The sequence below is a fragment of the Schistocerca gregaria genome, chromosome X, assembly GCF_023897955.1.
Source record: "Schistocerca gregaria isolate iqSchGreg1 chromosome X, iqSchGreg1.2, whole genome shotgun sequence".
NCBI classification, from domain to species: domain Eukaryota; kingdom Metazoa; phylum Arthropoda; class Insecta; order Orthoptera; family Acrididae; genus Schistocerca; species Schistocerca gregaria.
In genome coordinates, this window is record NC_064931.1 from 659,680,280 (window position 1) to 659,704,217 (window position 23,938).

At 41.9% G+C, this 23,938-nt stretch overlaps 1 protein-coding gene across 2 annotated transcripts in view; it reads right to left on the reverse strand.

Moving 5' to 3' along the window:
• LOC126299198 (uncharacterized) overlaps positions 1–23,938 on the reverse strand; it is a 256,140-nt gene that overhangs the window by 215,726 nt on the left and 16,476 nt on the right. For both annotated transcript variants that reach the window (XM_049990979.1, XM_049990980.1), the window contains exon 2: positions 22,943–23,005. In XM_049990979.1, coding sequence (XP_049846936.1) covers positions 22,943–23,005 — 63 coding nt within the window. The remainder of the gene's footprint in view (positions 1–22,942; positions 23,006–23,938) is intronic.

The window sequence follows — 23,938 nt, forward strand, 5'->3', positions numbered from 1 at the left end:
GCACATGGGCTGTCACAGCTGCGAGCCACCATTGGGTGCAGGTGAAAGTTGTTTCTATTTCCGAGTATATAGTCAGTGTTACACTGACGCCACAGAACTCAAAGGCATTCTCACGCCAGTCTCATTAGCGAGACTGGGCAGCACGTGTCTTCACCGTTGATGACAGAGTAGCACAGAGTGCATTGTTCCTAGTACGACACGAGAGATACATCTAAACCTGCTTAACTGCCCAGGATACAGCTGACATTAAATCGATAGAATTGCGAAAAATAACGAGGGAATAGGTATAAATTGACAAAATATACATCGAAATGTGGGGAAATTGAGGAAATACTTGTGTATCTTCTGCTTTGCGTGGAACAATTTGTACATGGGAACAAGTATGTGGCAACATGAGGAATCCGAGGAAACGTTGACATCAAAACACAGGGAATCAAGGGGGGAGTCAATTTTTTTTTTCCATCGAGGCAGCATTATACTGTATGTCTATTGAGGTACCAGTGATACACGCGAGTTGACTACTGTATTTGGCGCTTTTCAGGAAGACATAGGACCATTCACCTCTAAACTTACTTGCTTCTGCATTAAAGGATAACAGAGTGGACGGGGTGATCGATTGAGATGATGCTGTAAAGAGGTACGATTTAATGGTTGAATCATGCATTTTAGAGAGGGAGAAGTTGCTGCGGGTCGATTTTTCCCCGGTTCTGTACGAATGCATCAGTCACGTTACATAGCCTGCATACTACTCGTACACAGCCACATGTTCTGTATGTGGTTTAAAGCACTGTCTACTTGCGACCGTAGATGGTAAACATGTCTGTTATCAGACGACTTCCATCTCATGTGTTATGAAACTTGACACATTCCTCTAAATGAACTTTGATTTATGCAATGTACTCCATCCCCCCTGTCACATCTTTGGTGTAAAATCGAGACTTCATCTCATAATGAAGTTGCGACAGGTGCTTGTGTGGTGCTGCAATCCACATGTACACATTTGCCTGGCCGATGTGCTGTTTACAGAGTTAGTGATGGAATGACTTGTAATTTTCACATGTCAGATGCTGCTGCTATGCGTTTATCTGTTTCCTTGTAACAGCTATTCCCCGCTAATAACGATCATTTTATGTAGACCTGATGCAGGCATCATATAATTTCGGAACCATGATCGGATGTGAACAGTGAATGCTCTACATCTCTGGAAAGTTATATTGTGCATGTATCAGGCATAGCCAGTGTTTTAAGGAAGTAGTTTTCTCGTTTTAAAGAAACTGGGAACAAGGTTGTATTTCATGTACTTGCAATATACACTCCTGGAAATGGAAAAAAGAACACATTGACACCGGTGTGTCAGACCCACCATACTTGCTCCGGACACTGCGAGAGGGCTGTACAAGCAATGATCACACGCACGGCACAGCGGACACACCAGGAACCGCAGTGTTGGCCGTCGAATGGCGCTAGCTGCGCAGCATTTGTGCACCGCCGCCGGCAGTGTCAGCCAGTTTGCCGTGGCATACGGAGCTCCATCGCAGTCTTTAACACTGGTAGCATGCCGCGACAGCGTGGACGTGAACCGTATGTGCAGTTGACGGACTTTGAGCGAGGGCGTATAGTGGGCATGCGGGAGGCCGGGTGGACGTACCGCCGAATTGCTCAACACGTGGGGCGTGAGGTCTCCACAGTACATCGATGTTGTCGCCAGTGGTCGGCGGAAGGTGCACGTGCCCGTCGACCTGAGACCGGACCACAGCGACGCACGGATGCACGCCAAGACTGTAGGATCCAACGCAGTGCCGTAGGGGACCGCACCGCCACTTCCCAGCATATTAGGGACACTGTTGCTCCTGGGGTATCGGCGAGGACCATTCGCAACCGTCTCCATGAAACTGGGCTACGGTCCCGCACACCGTTAGGCCGTCTTCCGCTCACGCCCCAACATCGTGCAGCCCGCCTCCAGTGGTGTCGCGACAGGCGTGAATGGAGGGACGAATGGAGACGTGTCGTCTTCAGCGATGAGAGTCGCTTCTGCCTTGGTGCCAATGATGGTCGTATGCGTGTTTGGCGCCGTGCAGATGAGCGCCACAATCAGGACTGCATACGACCGAGGCACACAGGGCCAACACCCGGCATCATGGTGTGGGGAGCGATCTCCTACACTGGCCGTACACCTCTGGTGATCGTCGAGGGGACACTGAATTGTGCACGGTACATCCAAACCGTCATCGAACCCATCGTTCTACCATTCCTAGACCGGCAAGGGAACTTGCTGTTCCAACAGGACAATGCACGTCCGCATGTATCCCATGCCACCCAACGTGCTCTAGAAGGTGTAAGTCAACTACCCTGGCCAGCAAGATCTCCGGATCTGTCCCCCATTGAGCATGTTTGGGACTGGATGAAGCGTCGTCTCACGGGGTCTGCACGTCCAGCACGAACGCTGGTCCAACTGAGGCGCCAGGTGGAAATGGCATGACAAGCCATTCCACAGGACTACATCTAGCATCTCTACGATCGTCTCCATGGGAGAATAGCAGCCTGCATTGCTGCGAAAGGTGGATATATACTGTACTAGTGCCGACATTGTGCATGCTCTGTTGCCTGTGTCTATGTGCCTGTGGTTCTGTCAGTGTGATCATGTGATGTATCTGACTCCAGGAATGTGTCAATAAAGTTTCCCCTTCCTGGGACAATGAATTCACGGTGTTCTTATTTCAATTTCCAGGAGTGTATTTCTTACATTGGAATATTAACTGTGTTACATTCCATACAACTGATAGGTGGGAAGCGCAGGCGATCTAACATTATAGACCATTTTACAGGGTGTTTCAAAAATGACCGGTATATTTGAAACGGCAATAAAAACTAAACAAGCAGCGATAGAAATACACCGTTTGTTGCAATATGCTTGGGACAACAGTACATTTTCAGGCGGACAAACTTTCGAAACTACAGTAGTTACAATTTTCAACAACAGATGGCGCTGCAAGTGATGTGAAAGATATAGAAGACAGCGCAGTCTGTGGGTGCGCCATTCTGTATGTCGTCTTTCTGCTGTAAGCGTGTGCTGTTCACAATGTGCAAGTGTGCTGTGGACAACATGGTTTATTCCTTAGAACAGAGGATTTTTCTGGTGTTGGAATTCTACCGCCTAGAACACAGTGTTGTTGCAACAAGACGAAGTTTTCAACGGAGGTTTAATGTAACCAAAGGACTGAAAAGCGATACAATAAAGGATCTGTTTGAAAAATTTCAACGGACTGGGAACGTGATGGATAAACGTGCTGGAAAGGTAGGGTGACCGCGTACGGCAACCACAGAGGGCAACGCACAGCTAGTGCAGCAGGTGATCCAACAGCGGCCTCGGGTTTCTATTCGCCGTGTTGCAACTGCGGTCCAAATGACGCCAACGTCCATGTATCATCTCATGCGCCGGAGTTTATACCTCTATCCATACAAAATTCAAACGCGGCAACCCCTCAGCGCCGCTACCATTGCTGCAAGAGAGACATTCGCTAACGATATAGTGCACAGGATTGATGACGGCGATATGCATGTGGGCAGCATTTGGTTTACTGACAAAGTTTATTTTTACCTGGACGGCTTCCTCAATAAACAGAACTGGCGCATGTGGGGAACCGAAAAGCCCCATGTTGCAGTCCCATCGTCCCTGCATCCTCAAAAAGTACTTGTCTGGGCCGCCATTTCTTCCAAAGGAATCATTGGCCCATTTTTCAGATCCGGAACGATTACTGCATCACGCTATCTGGACATCCTTCGTGAATTTGTGGCGGTACAAGCTGCCTTAGACGACATTGCGAGCACCTCGTGGTTTATGCAAGATGGTGCCCGACCACATCGCACGGCCGACGTCTTTAGTTTCCTGAATGAATATTTCGATGATCTTGTGATTGCTTTGGGTTATCCGAAACATACAGGAGGCGGCGTAGATTGGCCTCCCTATTCGCCAGACATGAACCCCTGTGACTTCTTTCTGTGGGGACACTTGAAAGATCAGGTGTATCGCCAGAATCCAGAAACAATTTAACACCTGAAGCAGTACATCTCATCTGCATGTGAAGCCATTCCGCCAGACACGTTGTCAAAGGTTTCGGGTAATTTCATTCAGAGACTACGCCATATTATTGCTACGCATGGTGGATATGTGGAAAATATCGTACTATAGAATTTCCCAGACCGCAGCGCCATCTGTTGTTGACAATTGTAACTACTGTTATTTCGAAAGTTTGTCTGCCTGAAAATGTACTGTTGTTCAAGCATATTGCAACAAACGGTGTATTTCTATCGCTGCTCGTTTAGTTTGTATTGCCGTTTCAAATATACCGGTCATTTTTGAAACACCCTGTAAGTGCAGAACGTTGTAGCCTTAGGGGGGAGGGAGGGAGGGAGGGAGGGAGGGAGGGAGAGAGAGAGAGAGAGAGAGAGAGAGAGAGAGAGAGAGAGGTGTGTGTTCTCTTACCAGTACCTTCCAGGTACCGATCCTAGACTCTACAACAATACTTTAAGAGTTGAGAGCTTGTGTCTGCTATTACATCACGAAACTGAAATCTGTTACTATACATCGATGAGGAGTGCTAAGTTCCTCGACATGGGCGCATCTCGAGGGATGGGCAAGGACTCGGAAAGCTCCATTCATTCACGAGACATGGAATGTAACGACCTATTTCTGGTCGGATGCAGATTAAATCGGTAGTGGTGCTGCCGGGTGGGCTGCTCAATGACAGTGCGAGATCGTAGTTCACTATCTAAGGTTACCGTAAGACAGCGAGAATGCTCTGAGACTATCATCAGCATAAATTATGCACTACACTCGGGGTGTTAGAAATATGTGGAGCGCTGTCTGGTATACTTCGATTATTTTAGTGTTCGAGAATTAACACTGAATGAACGAACTGCAGTGTCATCTATCCATGTTTGCAGTGGTACTCGAAAAGCGGAGAAGGGTTGGTTTAGCTATGATATTGAAATTGGGGAAACATGCTGTCACATTATTAGCCAGTGTTGAAGATACAGTAAAATTGCTAACATTGTTCGCGCTATAAACTGTGATGCTTTTTATTACAGTACTTCGGCTGTGTCTTTTCCACCCCATCTGTGCGTTGGCGCGCTTTTGGTGACCACATAATGATTGACTGACATCGCTTGTTTGAGCAGGAGAGAGAGTTTTGTGGATGGGTGACCCCTTCTGGGGGTTGCTAGCAGCAAAACAGTGATTGCGTACATGAGTGCAATAAGAGGAATCAGTCGAAACCGAACGTAGAGCCATCATCTATTCCATCACTGTGACAGATGAGTTTAAATGTAGAGGTCGTCAATCACTTTCGGACATCAGTTTGGAAACACTCAACAATACAGCCAAAACATTCTAGTTTCTTTATGTTTAACCGTCTTTTATCTAAAATAATCCACCGTGTGTCGCGTGTTATTGGAGCCGCAGTATCAAAATGATTTACACTGTGCAATGTCTAGTTTTCTGCAAGAGGCCATGGATCAAAGCGGCTTAACGTCAGTGTAGAACCTGGCACAGGCCTCGAAGTCGTGGCAGAAAAATGAAATTTTTGGCATTGTACAAAAGCCTGTTAGAAAACAGTGTTTTAAACAACGAAACAGGACCAGAGGGGGCGTCTTTAACGACTTTATATAGTTTGTGGGATACGATCATTCGCCTAGAGTATCAAACTTTAAAGTGGCCTCTGCAGTTCCTGTATATTTAATAGGATTGTGCCACACAGGCAGCAGTAGCAACAGCAGTTTGAGGTGTAAATTCGGTGAGCGACGTGGGGTGTATACTGTAATGCATGGAGAGACTGATGACCATAGGTGTTAAGTCCCATAGTGCTCAGAGCCAATGCTTGGAGAGCTGCACGCTGTGCTCTTCTGGGAAGCATTGCAAAATCTCCCTCTCCGCAATGGAGCCCCACCGCATCTTTGCGTCATCGAGAGAGCAGTGGTACCTAGGTGAGTTCTATATCAGATGAAATAAGTGCTGGGCTGATAGATTTGAATGGACTTGGATCTGCAGTACTTGTATGTAGGTTTGGGACACACCACAATGCACGCATTTCCACCAAATGGTCACAACGTGCTCCTGTCGCACTAACTCAGGTCGCTCAGTTTCTACACGGGTTGCAGAAGGTGATAGATATGGTTTTCTCCGACTTCTGCTCATTTCTGACTTAAAATGGAACGATCATATGTGCAAAGCTGTATAAATGAGAGCAGTTTGCAAAATGTGTAGGGACTGTCTAAAACCAGGTTGTAATTTTACTTTAGCAGACAGGTTCGAGGTATGTGACTCATTGTGAGACATTGATAGTGCCAGAAATATGATTCACTTGTGGCTGTGATCCAGCGCAGGTATGTGCTTGAGTGGGATGACCTGATTCCAAATCGCAGACAGAATTTCTAGTGGATAGTGTAACACTAGACATCTGAAATGCTAGTGTTCATTTCTTAGACCTCAATAAGCATATGATTTACTATTGTTTGTGATCCTTCTCAATCAGTCAGCGCCTATAACTCAGTGGATATATAGCAGAACCTCTGACATGGTATCGAGACACAATACATTACATGTACTGGATAAATATGTATCGGCGGGAGGGCGTTGCAAATACCTATTCCATACCACGTTCCTTAGCCGAATAACTTTCAAAATTCAGCCATTTTATCATAAGGATGCGTAGTGGGCTACGTGTAAGAGCGCTGTTGGTCTGATACTATACATTCCAGCAACCGCTGTCTCGGTATTTATCCAGATAAAAAGACCACCTTATTCAGAGGTAATGTAGTACCTCAATTTATAAAGCCAGTATAGCTTCTAACATGGATACTTGTGTGCACGACCACTTGTGACAGCAACATACAAGAATTTTTGGGATCGAGTTTTTTAACATCTGGCCAATTATGTCTCTCTTTCTAGGTCATGCAAGGAAAACTTATGAGACATGTCCACCCATGGTTGATTTTCTCTCAGTATTATTTAAATATCGCCAGCGATCAGTTATTGACAAAGTATTATACGTAGTAGTAGTGGCTGCGTGATATGTTCACGTTGAGCATCAGGCTTATAATGTAGTTGTTTGTGTTCCAACATGCGCAAAGGAAATGATTATGTCCAGTCGTAAGGAATGTATAGATTTGACGTGGAGTCCTGTGATAGTGTTGGAAGAGCATGTTAAGTCATAAGAATGGTACTGATATTTCTATTTCCAGAGCGACAGCCATCAACAGAGTATTTCCGATACTTCGCTCATTGTCGAATGTCGTTCAAGTGAGACCGCGATTGTAATATTTAGTTGTAAGTACAGGGATAAAATATGTATGTTACCAATTTCTTAGGATTAACATGCTACCTGTGCGTGCTCAGCCTACAGCGCCGGCGACCACTGTGGGCCTGACTCACGTTTCCTCTTAATGGTAAGAGCTGTCGCACTGGGTCTTCCTGTTGAAGTGTAGGAATGTAGATGAATTAACCGTGATGCCCTCTAGACTATCGAACAGTGAACCAATACTTACAAGGGAACCTCCCCATCGCACCCCATAGCACCTCCCTCAGATTTAGTTATAAATTGGCACAGTGGATAGGCCTTGAAAAACTGAACACAGATCAATCGAGAAAACAGGAAGAAGTTGTGTGGAGCTATGAAAAAAAATAAGCAAAATATACAAACTGAGTAGTCCATGTGCAAGATAGGCAACATCAAGGATAACGTGAGCTCAGGAGCGTCGTGGTTCCGTGGTTAGCGTGAGCAGCTGCGGAACAAGAGGTCCTTGGTTCAAGTCTTCCCTCGAGTGAAGAGGTTTTTTTTTTATTTTCAGACAGTTATTATCTATCTATCCGTCCGTCCGTCCGTCCGATGCGAGGTAACTGCGCCGTAGCATGAGGATGCTACACCTAAACAAACACCGAAACACACGATGTCAGTCAACAGGGCACGGAAGAGTATTCCTGCTAACGAGGCTCCCTGGCTGGCAGTTGACTGTTCGCTTCTTTGGACGGGAGTGCATTAAATACGTGAGATGTATTCTCTGGGCAACATGAATCCAGCAAATATAGCTCGCAACTTCAATATCAAGGTCAATGAATATTTTCCGAACTGTAAGTTTGCGGTGCGGTCGCAAAACATAGACACTAAACTTATTACAGAACAGGGACGTCAATCAACGAACGGACAGGTCATAACTTTGAGAAAATAAAGGAAGAAAAGTTTTCACACGAGGGAAGACTTGAACCAAGGACCTCTCGCTCCGCAGTTGCTCACGCTAAGCACTGGACCGCAGCGTCCCTACACTAACGATATCCTTGATATTGCATATCTTACACAGGGACTACTCAGTTTGTAGATTTTGCTTATTTTTTTCATTGTTCCACACAACTTCTTCCTGTTTTCTCGAATGATCCGTGTTCAGTTTTTCAAGGCCTATCCACTGTGCTAACTTATAGCTAAATCTGAGGGGGGGGGGGGGGGGGAGCGATGAGGAGGTTCCCTTGTTAGTAGGTGGTGGATGGCTTTCGTGATTGCGTGGAAGTAGAAGATTGAATATGAAGTTGCATTTGCGCTGGATCGTTATTCACTCCCAGGTCAATTGTTGGTTTGACTGCTTCTGCACATTTCGCGCCTTTATTTAGTTGAGGGAACATCGTTTGTGTTGTGTGCATCTAGGGTGTAGAAGACATGTTTGCCAGTTCTCTAGACATGAGACACACTTTACTTGACCTTGTAAATTATAGGGATGATTTGGAATCTAAGACATCACCAACATCGGTATTTGAGAGTGGAAATATCAGTTTCCTTTATTTGTTTCTAGTTGCCGAGTAAATGTCTTCGCAGACGTGACAAGTTTCTAGTTAGTCAGTGGTTTACAGCACGCCCACCTAGCTAAAGTTTCAGGTTTGTAGAGAAATAATTTCGAGTCTATATCTTGGAAATTATGTTGCACTAGCGATTGGTAGGATGCTGCCTAGTGCTTGATATCGAGAAGTACCGCGAAAATGTTATAATATTATGGCGAACCATGCGAAAATACATGTGTTTTTGTAATCCCCGAGTCTGGAGATGTGTGTAGGAAAGCGAGCATGAAGGAAGTAGGTTCGGAGCAGAAACAGTAAGGTGTTTGTGCCGAGGGGAAACGAGCCTGAATTTCTAGAACAATTCTGAGAGCGACTTCTGTCCACTGAGAGTGCTCTGGTCGCACGTTGGGTGTGGATGACTTGTGATCATTGACTGCAGGAAAATATCTAGTGCTGTGAGGAGTATATATGGTACTGCCCGTCTTCACGGTATATGTACGAATGACGTAAAAGGGATGATTTTGTTTGGCACAGGATCCGAATTGTATGTTTACTACATCGACACAGTACGTGGTGATATATTGCTGGGTTGGAGATCGGTTTCACACACTAAGCTCCTGTCCTCAGTGCGAGAGCAGTGTAATTGAGTAAGAGTCTTTCGGTATTTGACGATATGTATGACAGTTTGTAAGATTTAATTTCCCGTGCAATATGGCGATCTATGTAAAATAACTGCTGAAAGTCTCGTTTGCATAAGGAAAAAAGGCGGATGGTGCTTCGATACCGGTGGCAACAGTAATTCGGCGGGTAAATTCGGTAAGCACCAATCATAATGCTCGATTCATTCACATCCTTTGTGCTGGGATATGGGAGCCTCTAGATAGTGGAGGGAACGTTTGTGTGTGTGTTGAAAGCAGGAAGGGTAACACGTGATGGACTGGGTAGCGCGTTAGGTCGGCGAGGAAGACTGCATTCGACGTTATTTTCGTAAACAGGTTATGTTACGGCAAGAATTTACAGGCATACAAGCTGAGACATCAAGAAAGCGAGCGTCAACTATTTTCGGGACACTATACAGGTTCCGCGAGGTCGACTCGATTATATTTTACATAGTCATGGGACATCAGTATAAGATGGAGACCTTGTTTGATGAGCTTGCGAAGGTTTGTAGCTACATGCACACACTTCGTGGTGTTGCGTCAGTCACCCTGGGCAGTTAAGCAAGGTTAGATGTGTTTCATGTCGCGCTAGGAACAATGCGGCCTGTGATCCTCCATCACCAATGGTAAAGACACATGCTGCCCAGAGGTGTATCGGGTATGAGACTGGCGTGAGCGTGTCTTGGAGTTCTCGACGTCAGTATAATACTGACTATATAGTCGAAAATAGGAACAACTTTGACCTGTGCCTGGTGGTGGTGGTGGTGGTGGCGGCGGCTTGTGCGCCCCTGGAGGTCTGTGTCCCCACCTGGTCGCGTCAGCAATGCTGCCTAGGTGAACACTTATTTTGAGAGGAATTTCTCAAGTGTCGAGTATGGAAGGGTTGCCGCCGCCTCATGCGTGTGTGACCCTGTGTGTGGTCTGACAGCGGAGTCACTTCACGGGGGCTGCTGCTGACCTACTGTGCAGTCCAGTGACAGAGTGTGGGAAGCAGTACTTGCGTGTCTGTTGCACTATTCTGCGAGCAGGTCTGCAGGCTGTGCTATGCGTTATTTCGACAGTTTACGATTTTGTGCCTGCACATCAGTGTACTGCATTATTTAGGAGCAGTTTGCATGTCTGTGCTGAAATTATTTCGGTACATTAGGAGCTGTATGCGTGTCTGGAGAGCGTTATTTAGAAGTAGTTTACAGGTCTGCAGACTGTATTGTGACCCCAAGCAGATCAGGGAGAGTGTTATGCATCAGCGTGATAAAGATACTCCATCACTAAATAACATGTTCCGAAATAAATAGTGTAGACTCCTTCCTCACTCTTCCCAGCAGCCCAGCCCAGGCTGAGTCATTATCGCGCCATTTTTCTCCTCCAGACCACCATCTCTGATTACGTCACAGGAGGGATGAGAGCACCCACTGGAGGCAGTACTGCGTAGTATGTCTGTTGGACTCTAGATCTCGTGGTGGAGAGACTACCTGGCAAAATAAAAACTCATGTCCAGCACAGGCAGAATCATTTTCCCGCCATTTCCCCCCACCATCTTGGATTATGTCACAGTAAAAGCCACAGTGCTCTCTGGTGGTGGTAATGTGTACTAGGTCCAGACCTCGTGGTGAACACACTGTTTGCCAGCATCTTGGATAATGGTACTTACGTCATCACCTGACGTCATGGCTGCCATCTCTGATTACGTCACGGAACAGATGACTGTGCCCTTTGGTGGTGGTACTGTGTACTAGGTCAGTTGGGCTCTGGACCTCGTGGCGAACAAACTGGATTGCAGTAGTGGCTCAAATTGTTTAAATATACACTGGTACATGATTTTGACAGTTGACAATTAGCAAACATTTTTGCAGGGTTTGTAGAGTTTTAGTGGTTCATATGTCTGTAGGCTGTGTGGTGTGACCCCTAGCATGTCTGAGCATATGTTTTGTATGACTGTGATAAATATACTGGACCACTGAATACAATTTTATCAAAATAAATAAAATACACTCCTTCCTCTTTCCATCAGCCCAGTGCAGGCTGAGTTCTTTTCCCACCAATACCTAGGAAGAGGTGCTGGTCATGTGACTTTGGTTGCTGAAGGTAGCCCTAGTGACTTTTTTCCCACCTTATCCTTAGGTTAGTAGAGAGAACTGTTGTGTGATGCATTATCCTGTTGGAATTTGAACTTCTCGCCATTTTGTGGCGGAGCAGTTAGCTATCTTCCCAGCGAAATCCGTCTTCTTGGATGACGTCATGCACTGTTGCCAAGTCTAAACACCACCATCTTGTATGGCATCATTGCCGCTATCATGAATACATCTGGCAACCACGGAGAGTGGGTTGAGGCCTTCCTAGCCCCACTACTGCCATGTCAGCTCACTTGCACCACCTCACCTCACATCACATGTAAAACAGTTTATCCCTCCACACCAGCTACCATAAGTTCAACTGGTGAGAAAATCCATTTACCCCAAGTTTAAAATGCTGGGAAGTTTGCTGGTTGTCAAACTATAGAGCACTCATTCTAACTTTAAATCTGAATAGCTCATTGATGAAGTGTATATAGGTCGTGCAGATTGACCGCCAGAAAGCCCAGCACCACAACCAAAACCACAACCAAAACTGTTTCGGGGTGTGTGTGTGTGTGTGTGTGTGTGTGTGTGTGTGTGTGTGTGTGTGTGTGTGGTAACACCTAATATGTGCAGTACATTTCTTACGGTATTTTCCTGCCAGCAGACCACAGTAGCATCATGATAGACCTAAGGTGCTGTCATTTGACCACACAGGTATGAGCATTAAGTAACCCCAAAACACAGCAGAGCAGAAAGATCTATCAAGGAAATTTGCAAGAAAGTATCAGTCTGTGGATTGAAAATTCTCAGTATTTGATCCATCTCCAGTCGTAGCATTTGCATCTGTTACCAGTTCTTATGATTCTACTAATATTTGTTTGTGCAGAGGCAAACACCATGATTATAAATTGTACCCTAATGCCATCTCCTTTGTTAGTTGGGCACTTTATAAATATGGTAAGCTGACTAGAGAGTCATGAAGTATCAGACTATGTGCAGTCAAGTTCCACATATTCTCCATGCAAGTTAACCACTTCAGCAAATGAGCTGCTGTTAAATGCAGTTACTCTATCAATTTTAAAACTCAGCAAACTGCTTTCCAGCTTCTAGATGCTGACTGTAGTCTTCTTCTTATCCAGCCCACATGTCGCAGAACTTTGTTACACAATGTATATCACAGAATCATATGACACAGGATGCATTACAAATACTGGTTCTCAGTGAGAAAAATACCTAGCAACATCGTGGAGTTGCAAATAGCGAACTTAATAACATGCTCCTTTACTCATGGTACTTTATGAAATCACCTGAGGTCACCTAGGAAGAATTAAGGTCACATCCCAAACAAAGAAACTGATAGCTCTCCTCTGTGCTGTAAGGAATCCAATGTAACTGTTGCGGGAAGCTTTCTCCAGAAATACACCTCTGACTAATGCTACTTATAGTGCACAAACCTTACATTGCACGACCATGTGACCAACTTCACCCCTTATAAAAACTCTCTCACACTCTCTCTCTCACTTGCTCTATTTACAAGGTGTCCTTATTTCTGATGGCACCATACAGACTGGCAAAAGCGACTGAAACAAACATGTTACAGGAGAAGGTAATGAAATAGCTGTGCTAGTCGCAGTGCACCACAAACCATGGATAAGTGCCTGTCAATTACACCTTGATTCTGGTGTATCCATATGTACTACTGTCACAATATTGCAACATCCTAAGTATCATCCATACCACAAAGCAATGCATCTAGAATTTCATGGCGCCAATTTCCATAACTGAGTAGTGTTTTATGAATGGGCATATTAACAAATGGAAATGAACCCCAACATTGTGCGGCAAGGTACTGTTTTCTGATGAGAGTATATTCACGAACCATGGTAGCGTTAACCGGCATAACATTCACTAATGGGGTGTCGACAATCCCTCGGTTACAGTAAGTTTACCATCAACATCCTTGGTCAGTTAACATACGGTGGGGCATCATGGGGAACAATCTCTTTGGTTTGTATTTTATTTGACTGGACAAAAACATTGAACATTTTTGAACAGACACTACTGGTACTACTGCAGGATGTTGCCCTGGACATTTTACAATGTATGTGGTTTCACCATGATGGTCATCTAGTGCATTATACATTTGAAGCATGGGAGGTATTAGACCACATTTACACTGGCCAGTGGCTCGGCAGAGGTGGCCCTATTAATTGGCCTCCTAAATTGCCGAATTTGGTATTACCAGATTTCTTTCTGCGGGGATGTTTAACAGATAAGATGTTCATGAAAGAGCCAACATGCCGTGAAGGCATAGTCAACCACCTCAGAGATGCCTATGCTGACATTCCCACAGTTACGCTTCTGTCTTGTGAATGGTCATTGTAAAAGGGATTATTAAGGGTACTGAAGCTGTCAGTACTACATTTGAACACTTATTCTAATTGGAAAAGTAGAGTAGCTTTTGCCTTGAGCCATGGCCACAGTAGTGCCTCAAGTAGTTCCCTGTTTAACTTTGTAATATGTCTGTGAAATATAACTTTGCAAACTGGTTTTCCAAATACAAGTTATGAAATAATGGCCTGTCCTACCCTCACAGCATGACAGTGGCGTCTCACATGCCATTGGATATTCAAGGGCCATTTAGTAGTATGTCCTAAATTACAATTGTGTACCCATTTCTACTTCCCCGAATACATCACCAGCTGTGAAAAAAACAAAATGCTTCAGACAAAACATGTAGATTTTACCATAGAATCGTAATCTACAATAAAATATAAAAAACAAGTTTCCCATTGAAGATTCCAAAGTTGCTGCCCAACACATCCACAGGGTGTGGTGAGATGGTATCACTGGATTTCCTCCTCCAAGACAAATTTGAATTACAACTTTCTTTGATCCGATGTGTAGTTTGAGATATTTCAATTGTAAATGAACACTGTTTTTTCTCTTCAATTTCTATTTGACTAATCTGTGTGTTTTGTTGTTTTTTTTTTAAAAGCTCAAGTTTGAGTATCGTGATCTACAGTATTGGTGACTTGACCCGCATGTGCGGCTTTCCATGTCACTTTTCATGTGGGGTGTTAGTATTGCAGTTGCATACAGTATTTCAGGTTTGATTATTGTGTTGTAATGTCTGATCTTCGAATGGACATCATTACTTGTTAATATCGTATGTTTTGCCTTAATCTCTCTTAATGTTCTGTAGTCTATAGTTTGTTGTGAGATCTTTTCTCCCCTGTAGATCAAGGATTTCACCTAGCTGTGTGAAACGAGTGGTTATCTTGCCATATTTTTTGTCTAATCTTGTTTAATTTTGAGTAGAAGAATTCAGACTTCTGTAAAGAGCTTTGCAGGCCAACTTTTTATGCACATTCTTTTAACATTTCTATTTGTTTGGTTCCTGTTACTTCTTTATCTGAGAGTAAGGTTAGGTTGAGATTTCAAATTTGTCCCAGGATTGTCCTTGCCATGTTGGTTTCTAATGTCCTTGGATTTTCAGTAGTTGTCCCCGTTCCCTCATTACTTTGTCTAGTACAAGGGTGGCCAATATTGGGCATCGTCCATCACCTTGGCACACTCCAGGTTTGATCATAAAGAGTCAGATACCTCAGCTTTTATTGTGCCACCAAGTTTCTAATTAGGCTTAGTGATTTTGGATTGAATACCTGTCCTAAGATGATGTAGGATTACTGGTCACCAAAATCATAAGCTTTTCTTAACTTTATGAAGTGCAAATGATTTGAGTATTACCGATAGCCTTTTATTTTGAAACTTCGGTCCAAGATTCTTTAGTAGTTCTGCAATACCACCTTGACCATATGTACTGTGTAAGTATATGTTTGTGGATTTGTTCACATGTTGGAGTGAGCAGAGGTGCAGTCATGTGTTGGGAATCTTGTTTCATGTTCAGAGCAGTTAAGGAGATCAGAGAAATAACATCCCAGTTCCTGGCAATTATCTTTGTCAATTAATGTGAATTTTCCAGCTTCTTTTCTGAAGCATAAGTTTTGAAGAGGGTACCCATCAACCTTCCTTGTGGAAGTCCTGTAAAATTCTCTTGTGTTATGGTTGCAGAAATTTCTCTATAGCATCCAGTTGCTCCTTTATGTACTTCCTATTCATTTGCTAATAAGTTTGCCAGTCTGTCTTCTGGAATCATTAAAATGACATAGGCTTTCTGATGTTTTATGTTGTATTTCTCAAAGGCTTGTTTGTGTCTCTAGTGCATTTCCACATTCTGAATCCCACCATGAGTGTTTAGTAATCTTTCCTACAGCATCAGTTCTTTTGTTATTTCTGCAAGCTTTCTATGGAATTCTTACTGTGTTTGCTTGTTGTGTTTCCTGCTCCTGCTTTGTGTTAAATTCTGTGATCTTTTTCATGTTGTACTTCTCTATGTATCCTATTTATTGATTTCCTTAGGTGAAATTTTGTATCATATTTGAATTACATAGTGGTCTGAATCAACATTCATACTTCTATGAACTTTAATGTCTGGGCTCTCTTTCTTCTCCAGTAGATGCTGAGAAAGTAATATTTGTTTCAGAGCTCTGAGGGTTTTCCCTAGAGAGCTATGGAACAAACAGTTCATCTAATCTAAGAGTACCTCATCTCATCTAACAGGCTGGAAGAAGATACTTTGTAACTGTACAGTTGTCTTTAACAGCATGTAAGTGGCAGCACACTGTGTCAAGATTATCAGTAAACACTTCCATGGCTGCCACATTTGCTAATGTTTTCACATGTTCCCATATTGTCTCGTACCCAAGCAGAGTAACAACTTCAACGTTTCTAAATTAACAGGTGAGGGATACTTTGGACTTGTTTATATGTTAGATATATGTGTGGTATAGCATTAAGAGTAATAATGGAGTCTAAGAAGATTATGAATTCCACAGCACAAATCTATCTCACTTGATCAATTTCCACAAGATTGGATTTAATGTCAAATATGGAAAATGTAATTAGTAAAATGGTCTTGAGAACATGACCAGTGGAAACCAAAGAGCACCCAAGTGGCTGCCCTTCCTTAGATTCCCCTATGATTAGATTCATGCAACTGTAGGAATGTGTCTAAATTTCATAAATCTTATCGATTATGAGCAACTTGTGAAATTCTGCTCCATTTGAGGGTAAGCAACAGCTGGCTTTGCTGATGATCCTGGAGCAGGGAGGAATGTCTTTTGCACTACAAGATGCTAATGCCAGATGGATGATGCAACTGGACTAGTAGAGATTACTAAATATCTATGATCAGCCCTCCTGTAAAGTGTGTGACACTTCATTTCAGACCACCTGGAGCAACTAGACAAATACACCCTCTGCATGTTTGCTTTCTTCCACACTTATACAACATATTATTAAACTACTTGCAGTTACACCTTAAAGGATAGGATAGCCAGTCTCACGATAAGCTGCACAACACTGTTTCGCATTCGGTTGCATGCCGTCACATTACATCAATTCTCCTCAGCCAAAGACACCAAAATGATTCTGTATGCATTATTTTAGAGTGAATATCTAGCTGAACGTCCTACATGGTTTGTAAGTCCCAAAGAATTCACCTTCAATCTTGATGGTGTGAACCTTTGTGATCACTACGGCATGCCATTTTTCTTTCGGTGTTCGTGGCTGAAGTTTACAGTTTGTTTTGAACATACTTTAAATGTTTATGATGTAAATTTTGTGAAGTGTAATACATACAAGTGATAAAAGGTTGATCTCTGCACCTCCCAGACACTCATTTTCTGTCACCCTTCTGATGCACATGTGAGTCATTAACAGCTAATACTTATCCTATCATAATTGTTAACACAACACATTGAAATCTACATCAACATGAATACTCTGAAAATCACATTTAAGTACCTGGCATAGGGTTCATTGAACCACCTTCACGATTTTCTATTATTCCAATCTTGTATAGCATGTGGAAATAACGGACACCTGTATCTTTCCGTACGAGCTCAGATTTCCCTAATTTTATTGTGGTGATTGTTCCTCCCTACGTAGGTCAGTGTCATCAAAACATTTTCCAGTTGTAGGAGAAAGTTGGCGATTGGAATTTCATGAGAAGATTCCATCGCAACTAAAAATGTCTTTCTTTTAATGATGTCCAGCACAAATCCTGTATCATTTCCGTGACATTCTCTCCCATATTTCACGATAATACAAAATGAGCTGCCCTTCTTTGAACTTTTTCAATGTACTCTGTCAGTCCTGTCTGGTAAGGATCCCACACCGTGCAGCAGTATTCTAAAAGAGGACGGACAAGTGTAGTGTACGCAGTTTCCTTAGTAGATCTGTTACATTTTCCAAGTGTCCTGCCATTAAAACGCAGTCTTTGGTTAGCCTTCCCCACAGCATTTTCTGTGTGTTCCTTCCAATTTAAGTTGTTTGTAATTGTAATTCCTAGGTATTTCGTTGAAATTACAGTCTTTATATTTGATTTATTTATCAAAGTTCAATAGATTACTTTTAGCACTCATGCGGGTTACCTCACACTTTTCTTTATTTAGGGTCAACTGCCAATTTTCGCACCATTCAGATATGTTTTCTAAATCTTATTGCAGTTTTTTTTCATCTTCTGATGACTGTTATTCGATAGATGACAGTGTCATCTGCAAACAATCTAACACAGCTTCTCAGATTGTCTATATAAATGATTTGGCAGAGAGAAAACAGCAAAGGGCCTGTACCACTACCTTGGGGTATGCCAGAAATAACTTCTGTTTCACTCGATGACTTTCCATCAATTACTAAACTGTGTTCTCTCTGACACGAAGTCACAAATCCAATCACATAACTGAGATAGCAGTATGTAAGCACGCAATTTCACATTAAGCTGCTTGTGTGGTACAGTGTCAAAAGCCTTATGGAAATCCAGAAATACAAAATCAGTCTGAAATCCCTTGTCAATAGCACTCAACACTTCATGTGAATAAAGATCTAGTTGTGTTTCACAAGAATGGTGTTTTCTAAATGTGTGTTAACTGTGTGCCAAAAGACCATTTTATTCAAGGTAATTCATAATGTTCGAACACAATATATGTTCCAGAATTGTGCTGCATATCGACATTAATGATATGGGCCTGTAATTAAGTGGATTACTCCTACCACCTTTCTTCAATATTGGTGTGACCTGTGCAACTTTCCAGTCTTTGGGTACAGATCTTTCGTCGAGTGAACGGTTGTATACGATAGTTAAGCATGGAGCTAATGCATCAGCATACTCTGAAAGAAACCTAATTGGTATATGATCTGGACCAGAAGACTTGCTTTTATTGAGTGATTTGAGTTGCTTCACTACTCTGAGGATATTTAATTCTACATTACTCATGTTGGGAGCTGTACCTCCATTGCTATCGTGCAGAAAAGTCATCAATTGTTTCTTGCCGCTAACATACTTCACTTATGACTGAAATCCCTTTGGATTTTCATCCAGGTTTTGAGACAAAGTTTCATTGTGGAAACTGTTATAAGCATCTCACATTGAAGTCCACGCTAAATTTCGAGCTTCTGTAAAAGATCACCAATCTTTGAGATTTTGTGTCTGTTTGAATTTGGCATGTTTGTTTTGTTGTTTCTGCAACAGTGTTCTGACCTGTTTTGTGTACCAAGGAGGATCAGCTCTGTCATTTGTTAATTTATTTGGTATAAATTTCTCAATTTCTGCTGATACTATTTCTTTGAATTCAAGCCACGTCTGGTCTACACTGACATCAATTTGGACGGAGTTGATATTGTCTCTCAGGAGCAAGTCAAGTGAATTTTTATTTGAATTTTTGAGTAAGTATATTTTCTGTTTATTTTTGGAGGCTTTGAGGGTTACAATATTCAATCCTGCTCTGACAACCCTGTGTTCACTAATCCCTGTATCCGTCTTGATGCTCGTTATTAACTCAGGATTATTTGTTGCTAAGAGGTCAAGTATGTTTTTACAGTACTGACTTTACTCCAAATTCTTTCATCATCGATTCTGTTTCAGCAAACCCTATTTGATGACATATCAAGGCAAGTAACTCAACGTAGCATTACTAAAGTAGTGACAAAAACATGTTTGTTGAAGCTTTGTGCATTTCAGATGGAATAATTTGGTGTTAGAATGAAATGAAGCAACTGGTCTGTCACCCACTGATAGTTGAGGAAATTAAGTGAATAACAAAATAAAGAGGAAATGGACCTGAAGTTTGTCTCCTTTCCAACATATGATTTCACGCATGGGTCAGAAAAACAAACAGAAAATATTTACTATTAGACACGAGTATGATAATTTATGATGAACCAAATTACATCAATGAAGAAGAGACTATCGTCTCAGTTTTTTCTACTTCACATCATCAATATGCTAAAAAGTTTACATTTCCACTGGATCCACAAACTTACCTGTCAGACTTGTGACGCACATGATGCAGCATTTAAACCAAGGACAGATGGCCTAGCTAGTACTAAAAAAATTACTGAGCAGAAGCTGCATCTGCAGAAGGCAGAGGAAGCACATTTTTCTTTGAAAATACATGCTGAAATGGCGAAATGAGCCAGCAGAACTTTACTGATATTTTATCAACAGAAGCTATTACCCCTACCTTTGTTATAAACTGAGGTGGCATATTACAACAAAGAATAGTGGATTGATAATCATAGTATACATGATGAAGTCGAAAATATTTTTGTTGCAAACAATTTTATTTGAGTACTAATAAAACTGTCACCCATCAAACAATTTTAAATGAATAGAAGTTCTTTATTCTGAGTATGCTAACAGTAGATAAGATTTACAATGACTCTTTGTCTTTTGGAATTGGATCTTTAATAATAGTAAACATGAACTGAGCACTGCATACCTCAAAACAAACTCCACATAATTCCACAGATGACCTACATTAAATATGACCAACTTTCAGCTGAAAAGACAAACATAAACAAAAATACTATTATTTGAGAATGAAGAAGAGGTAATTAACAATGAGAAGCACTACCAGCCCACACCCAATGGACCTGCTTGTAATGCATGTGTATATGATTTATGAGGTATGGGACAGTAGTAAGTGCAATAGATGTTACAAAATATAAAATATTCTGTTACCATTTCTTCGCATATTTGACAATTGCTTCTTCCTCAATTTGGGGCGTATCTGGACAAAATGACATGTCTCCCTGCACTATTCCAATGATACATAATTGAGTGAAACATTAACAGAAACATTTTGATGAAATTAGAATCTTGAGCTGGAAAAGAGAATTTTCCCACCAATTATGAGAAATCTGCTTCCTTTGGTACCTTAAATTGTATCCCTTATTCTCTGGCCTGTGTTCTCTTCAGACAGTCTCTGGTAATTGTCACTGGCATACTGCTTTCTATCAGCTTGGTGCAATGTGTATATTTTATTTCATTTAAATTGCTCTCTGCTTGAAAGCTGTTAACTAATGCTGTTTTTAACTGAAGATCCTGCTGTCTATGAGGTTTCTTTGACCCAGGTAAGAGCAGTATTAATGATTGAAACATTTATATAGCAATCTCATCTTGCTAAACAGTATACATCTAAACTCAGCACTATAAATAGCAATAGGTAATTCTTTTGTGCAGAATAACTTAACTCCTTTCAACATATATCACTCATTCTTCTAGTAGCTATTCAAGAATTGGAGTATGTGCTGCCACACCTACCATTTTCCACACCCGCACACACGACCATGGGATTATCTGGTAGCTTTCTGTTTCTCTTTCACACTTTGAATAAATTAGTACTGGCATTGAACCGAGTCACTGAATAATTTCTCTTCATTATTGAGTAACTAGCAAATGACATCTGCTATAACAAATAGCCGAAGTACTTTATCTCAAATGCTCTCCAAGCTCAATGCTGAGATAACGGTTCTTGTTTCCTTACAAATACAAGCCTAGTACTTTATCAATGTTCTTCGTACAGGCTTCCATTCCCAACTATTACTGTGCACCTAGATCCAATGTATGTATTTTATGCATGCACAAGTTATTAATGTAAATAAAACTTATTGATAGTAAAACATTTTACATGGGTGTTTATGTTTTGAGTGGTGTTTTGCTGTAGAGTGAAACTATTAAAGTGGTGTGAACATGCTTAGCACAATCCAACAAACATTAAAAGCAGCACACTATACCATGAGGTGACAAAAGTCATGGGATACCTTCTGATATCATGTCAGAACTCCTTCGCACAGAGCAGCAATTCGACATGGCAGAGCTTCACCAAGTCGTTGGAAGTCCCTTGCAGAAATACTGGGCGATTGTGTGTCTATAGATGTCTAATTGTAAAAGTATTGCTGGTGCAGTATTTCACACACAAACTGACCTCTCAATTATGTCCCATAAATGTCTGATGGGATTCAAGTCAAACTATCTGGGTGGCCAAATCATTACCTTGCATAATCCAGAATATTCTTCAAACCAATTGTAAATAATTTGGCCTGGTGACACGGCACATTTTCACTTATAAAATTTCTATCGTAATTTGGCTGTAAATGTTGGCTGTAAACGGTCTCCCAGTATTCAAACATATCTGTTTTTAGTCACTGATTGGTTCAGTTGGACCAGAGGACACAGTCCATTCAATATAAAAACAGCCCACACCATTATGGAGCAACCATCATATCGCACAGTGCCTGGTTGACAACTTAGGTCCATGGCCTCTTGGGGTCTGCACCACACACCAACCCCATCATCACTGACCAACAGAAATCAGGACTCATCTGAATGGGTCACAGTTTCCAAGTCATCTAGCATCCAAAGGCCATGGTCACGAGCCCAGGAGGTGTGCTGCAGGTGATGCCATGCTGCTAGCAAAGGCACTCTTGTTTGTCATCTTCTGCCATAGCCCATTAACACCTAATTTCACCACCTGTCCCAGCAGATATGTTCATTGTACTTCTCACTTTGATTTATGTGGTTATTTCACATTATGCTGCTAGTCTGTCAGCACTGACAACTCTACACAAACGTCGGTGCTCTCGGTCGTTAAGTGGAGGCCGTTGGCCATTGTGTTGTCCTCTGTGATCGGTATGTCAAATGTGGTATTCTCAGACAACTCTCGACACTGTGGACCTCTACATATTGAATTCCACAATTTCTGAAGTGGAATTTCCCATGTGTCTTGCTCCAACTTCCATTCCATGTTCAATGTCTTAATTCCAGTTGTGTGGCCATAAACACGGCAAAAACATTTTCACATGTCACCTGAGTACGTACGACAGCTCCACCAATTCACTGCCCTTTTATACCTGGCGTATGCGATACTACCACTCTCCACAAAGGTGCATAGCGCTATCCGCTGACTATTGTCACCTCAATGTAAACCCAGCAACTGTAGATTTACACAAACCTTGATCTGTCTTGCACCACAGTTGCTATACAAATTTTCAAAAGTACTTACATCTAAATCCACTTCCAATTTGTTTATGTCATCTGTTGCAGTATTTAGTCTTTCCAGTTCAATCTGAAATAACAAACAGTATTTTAGGAGAAGCAAGACAAAAAATTCAATTATGCTGACAACTACAGCTGTAGCACAAAGTGAAGCACATGCAATTTAATTTAACCCAGGCCCTTGCAGACAGTTTGGTATAAGAAGGGGGGCAACAGTTAACTGGGAGCAGCCACTGCATGGTAGGGGAAAGTGCTCTTATTTGTCTCTGCCAAATTATACGACATTACATGATCCGACATTCCCAATTATTATGTACTCTCCCTGCAACTACTGTGTAGGGTGACTGCAATCACATACAGCTTAGAAATCTGGCAGCAGCAGCACTCTAAATCTGGCTCACAGCCAACAGTCAACTAAGTCCATGATTTGTTCCAAGAAGATAACCATCTAACTCACAGGGAGAAAATGCTGCTTCTGTGGATAAGCTATCTGATTTACATGTTTAAGTAATTTTTTATTTCCCATTTTTACGTATAATAACTACATACATTGTAATGAGTATATATTTCATATTTAATGCAGAACAACTTTTGCTTATAACTATAATTAACAATCTGTAAAATTGTAAGAATGACTTATTTCTGTTTATTACAAACCTTTGTGTTTGTAAGTTACAATCAATTAATTTCAATTTGCTTTCATTTTCAATTTTGTGGGACCTATGCAATCTGTATATGTAGTTACTGGATTGGATCACATGTGTGGTGTGTTGTATAGTAGTACCAATAGAAAGTGATCATAAAAAATTAAATTAACTTTCACTGAGGTATTTTACCTCTCAATTTCAACAATATTACAGTTTATTATTATGACCTAAATCTGCTTCCTTAAGAGGAATTATAATTTACTCTCACACCACCACAATAGACATAGTGCCACTGCAGAAAACTGTTAGAATGTTTCTTTAGCAAAGCTAAACCTAACAACAAAGGATGGTAACTT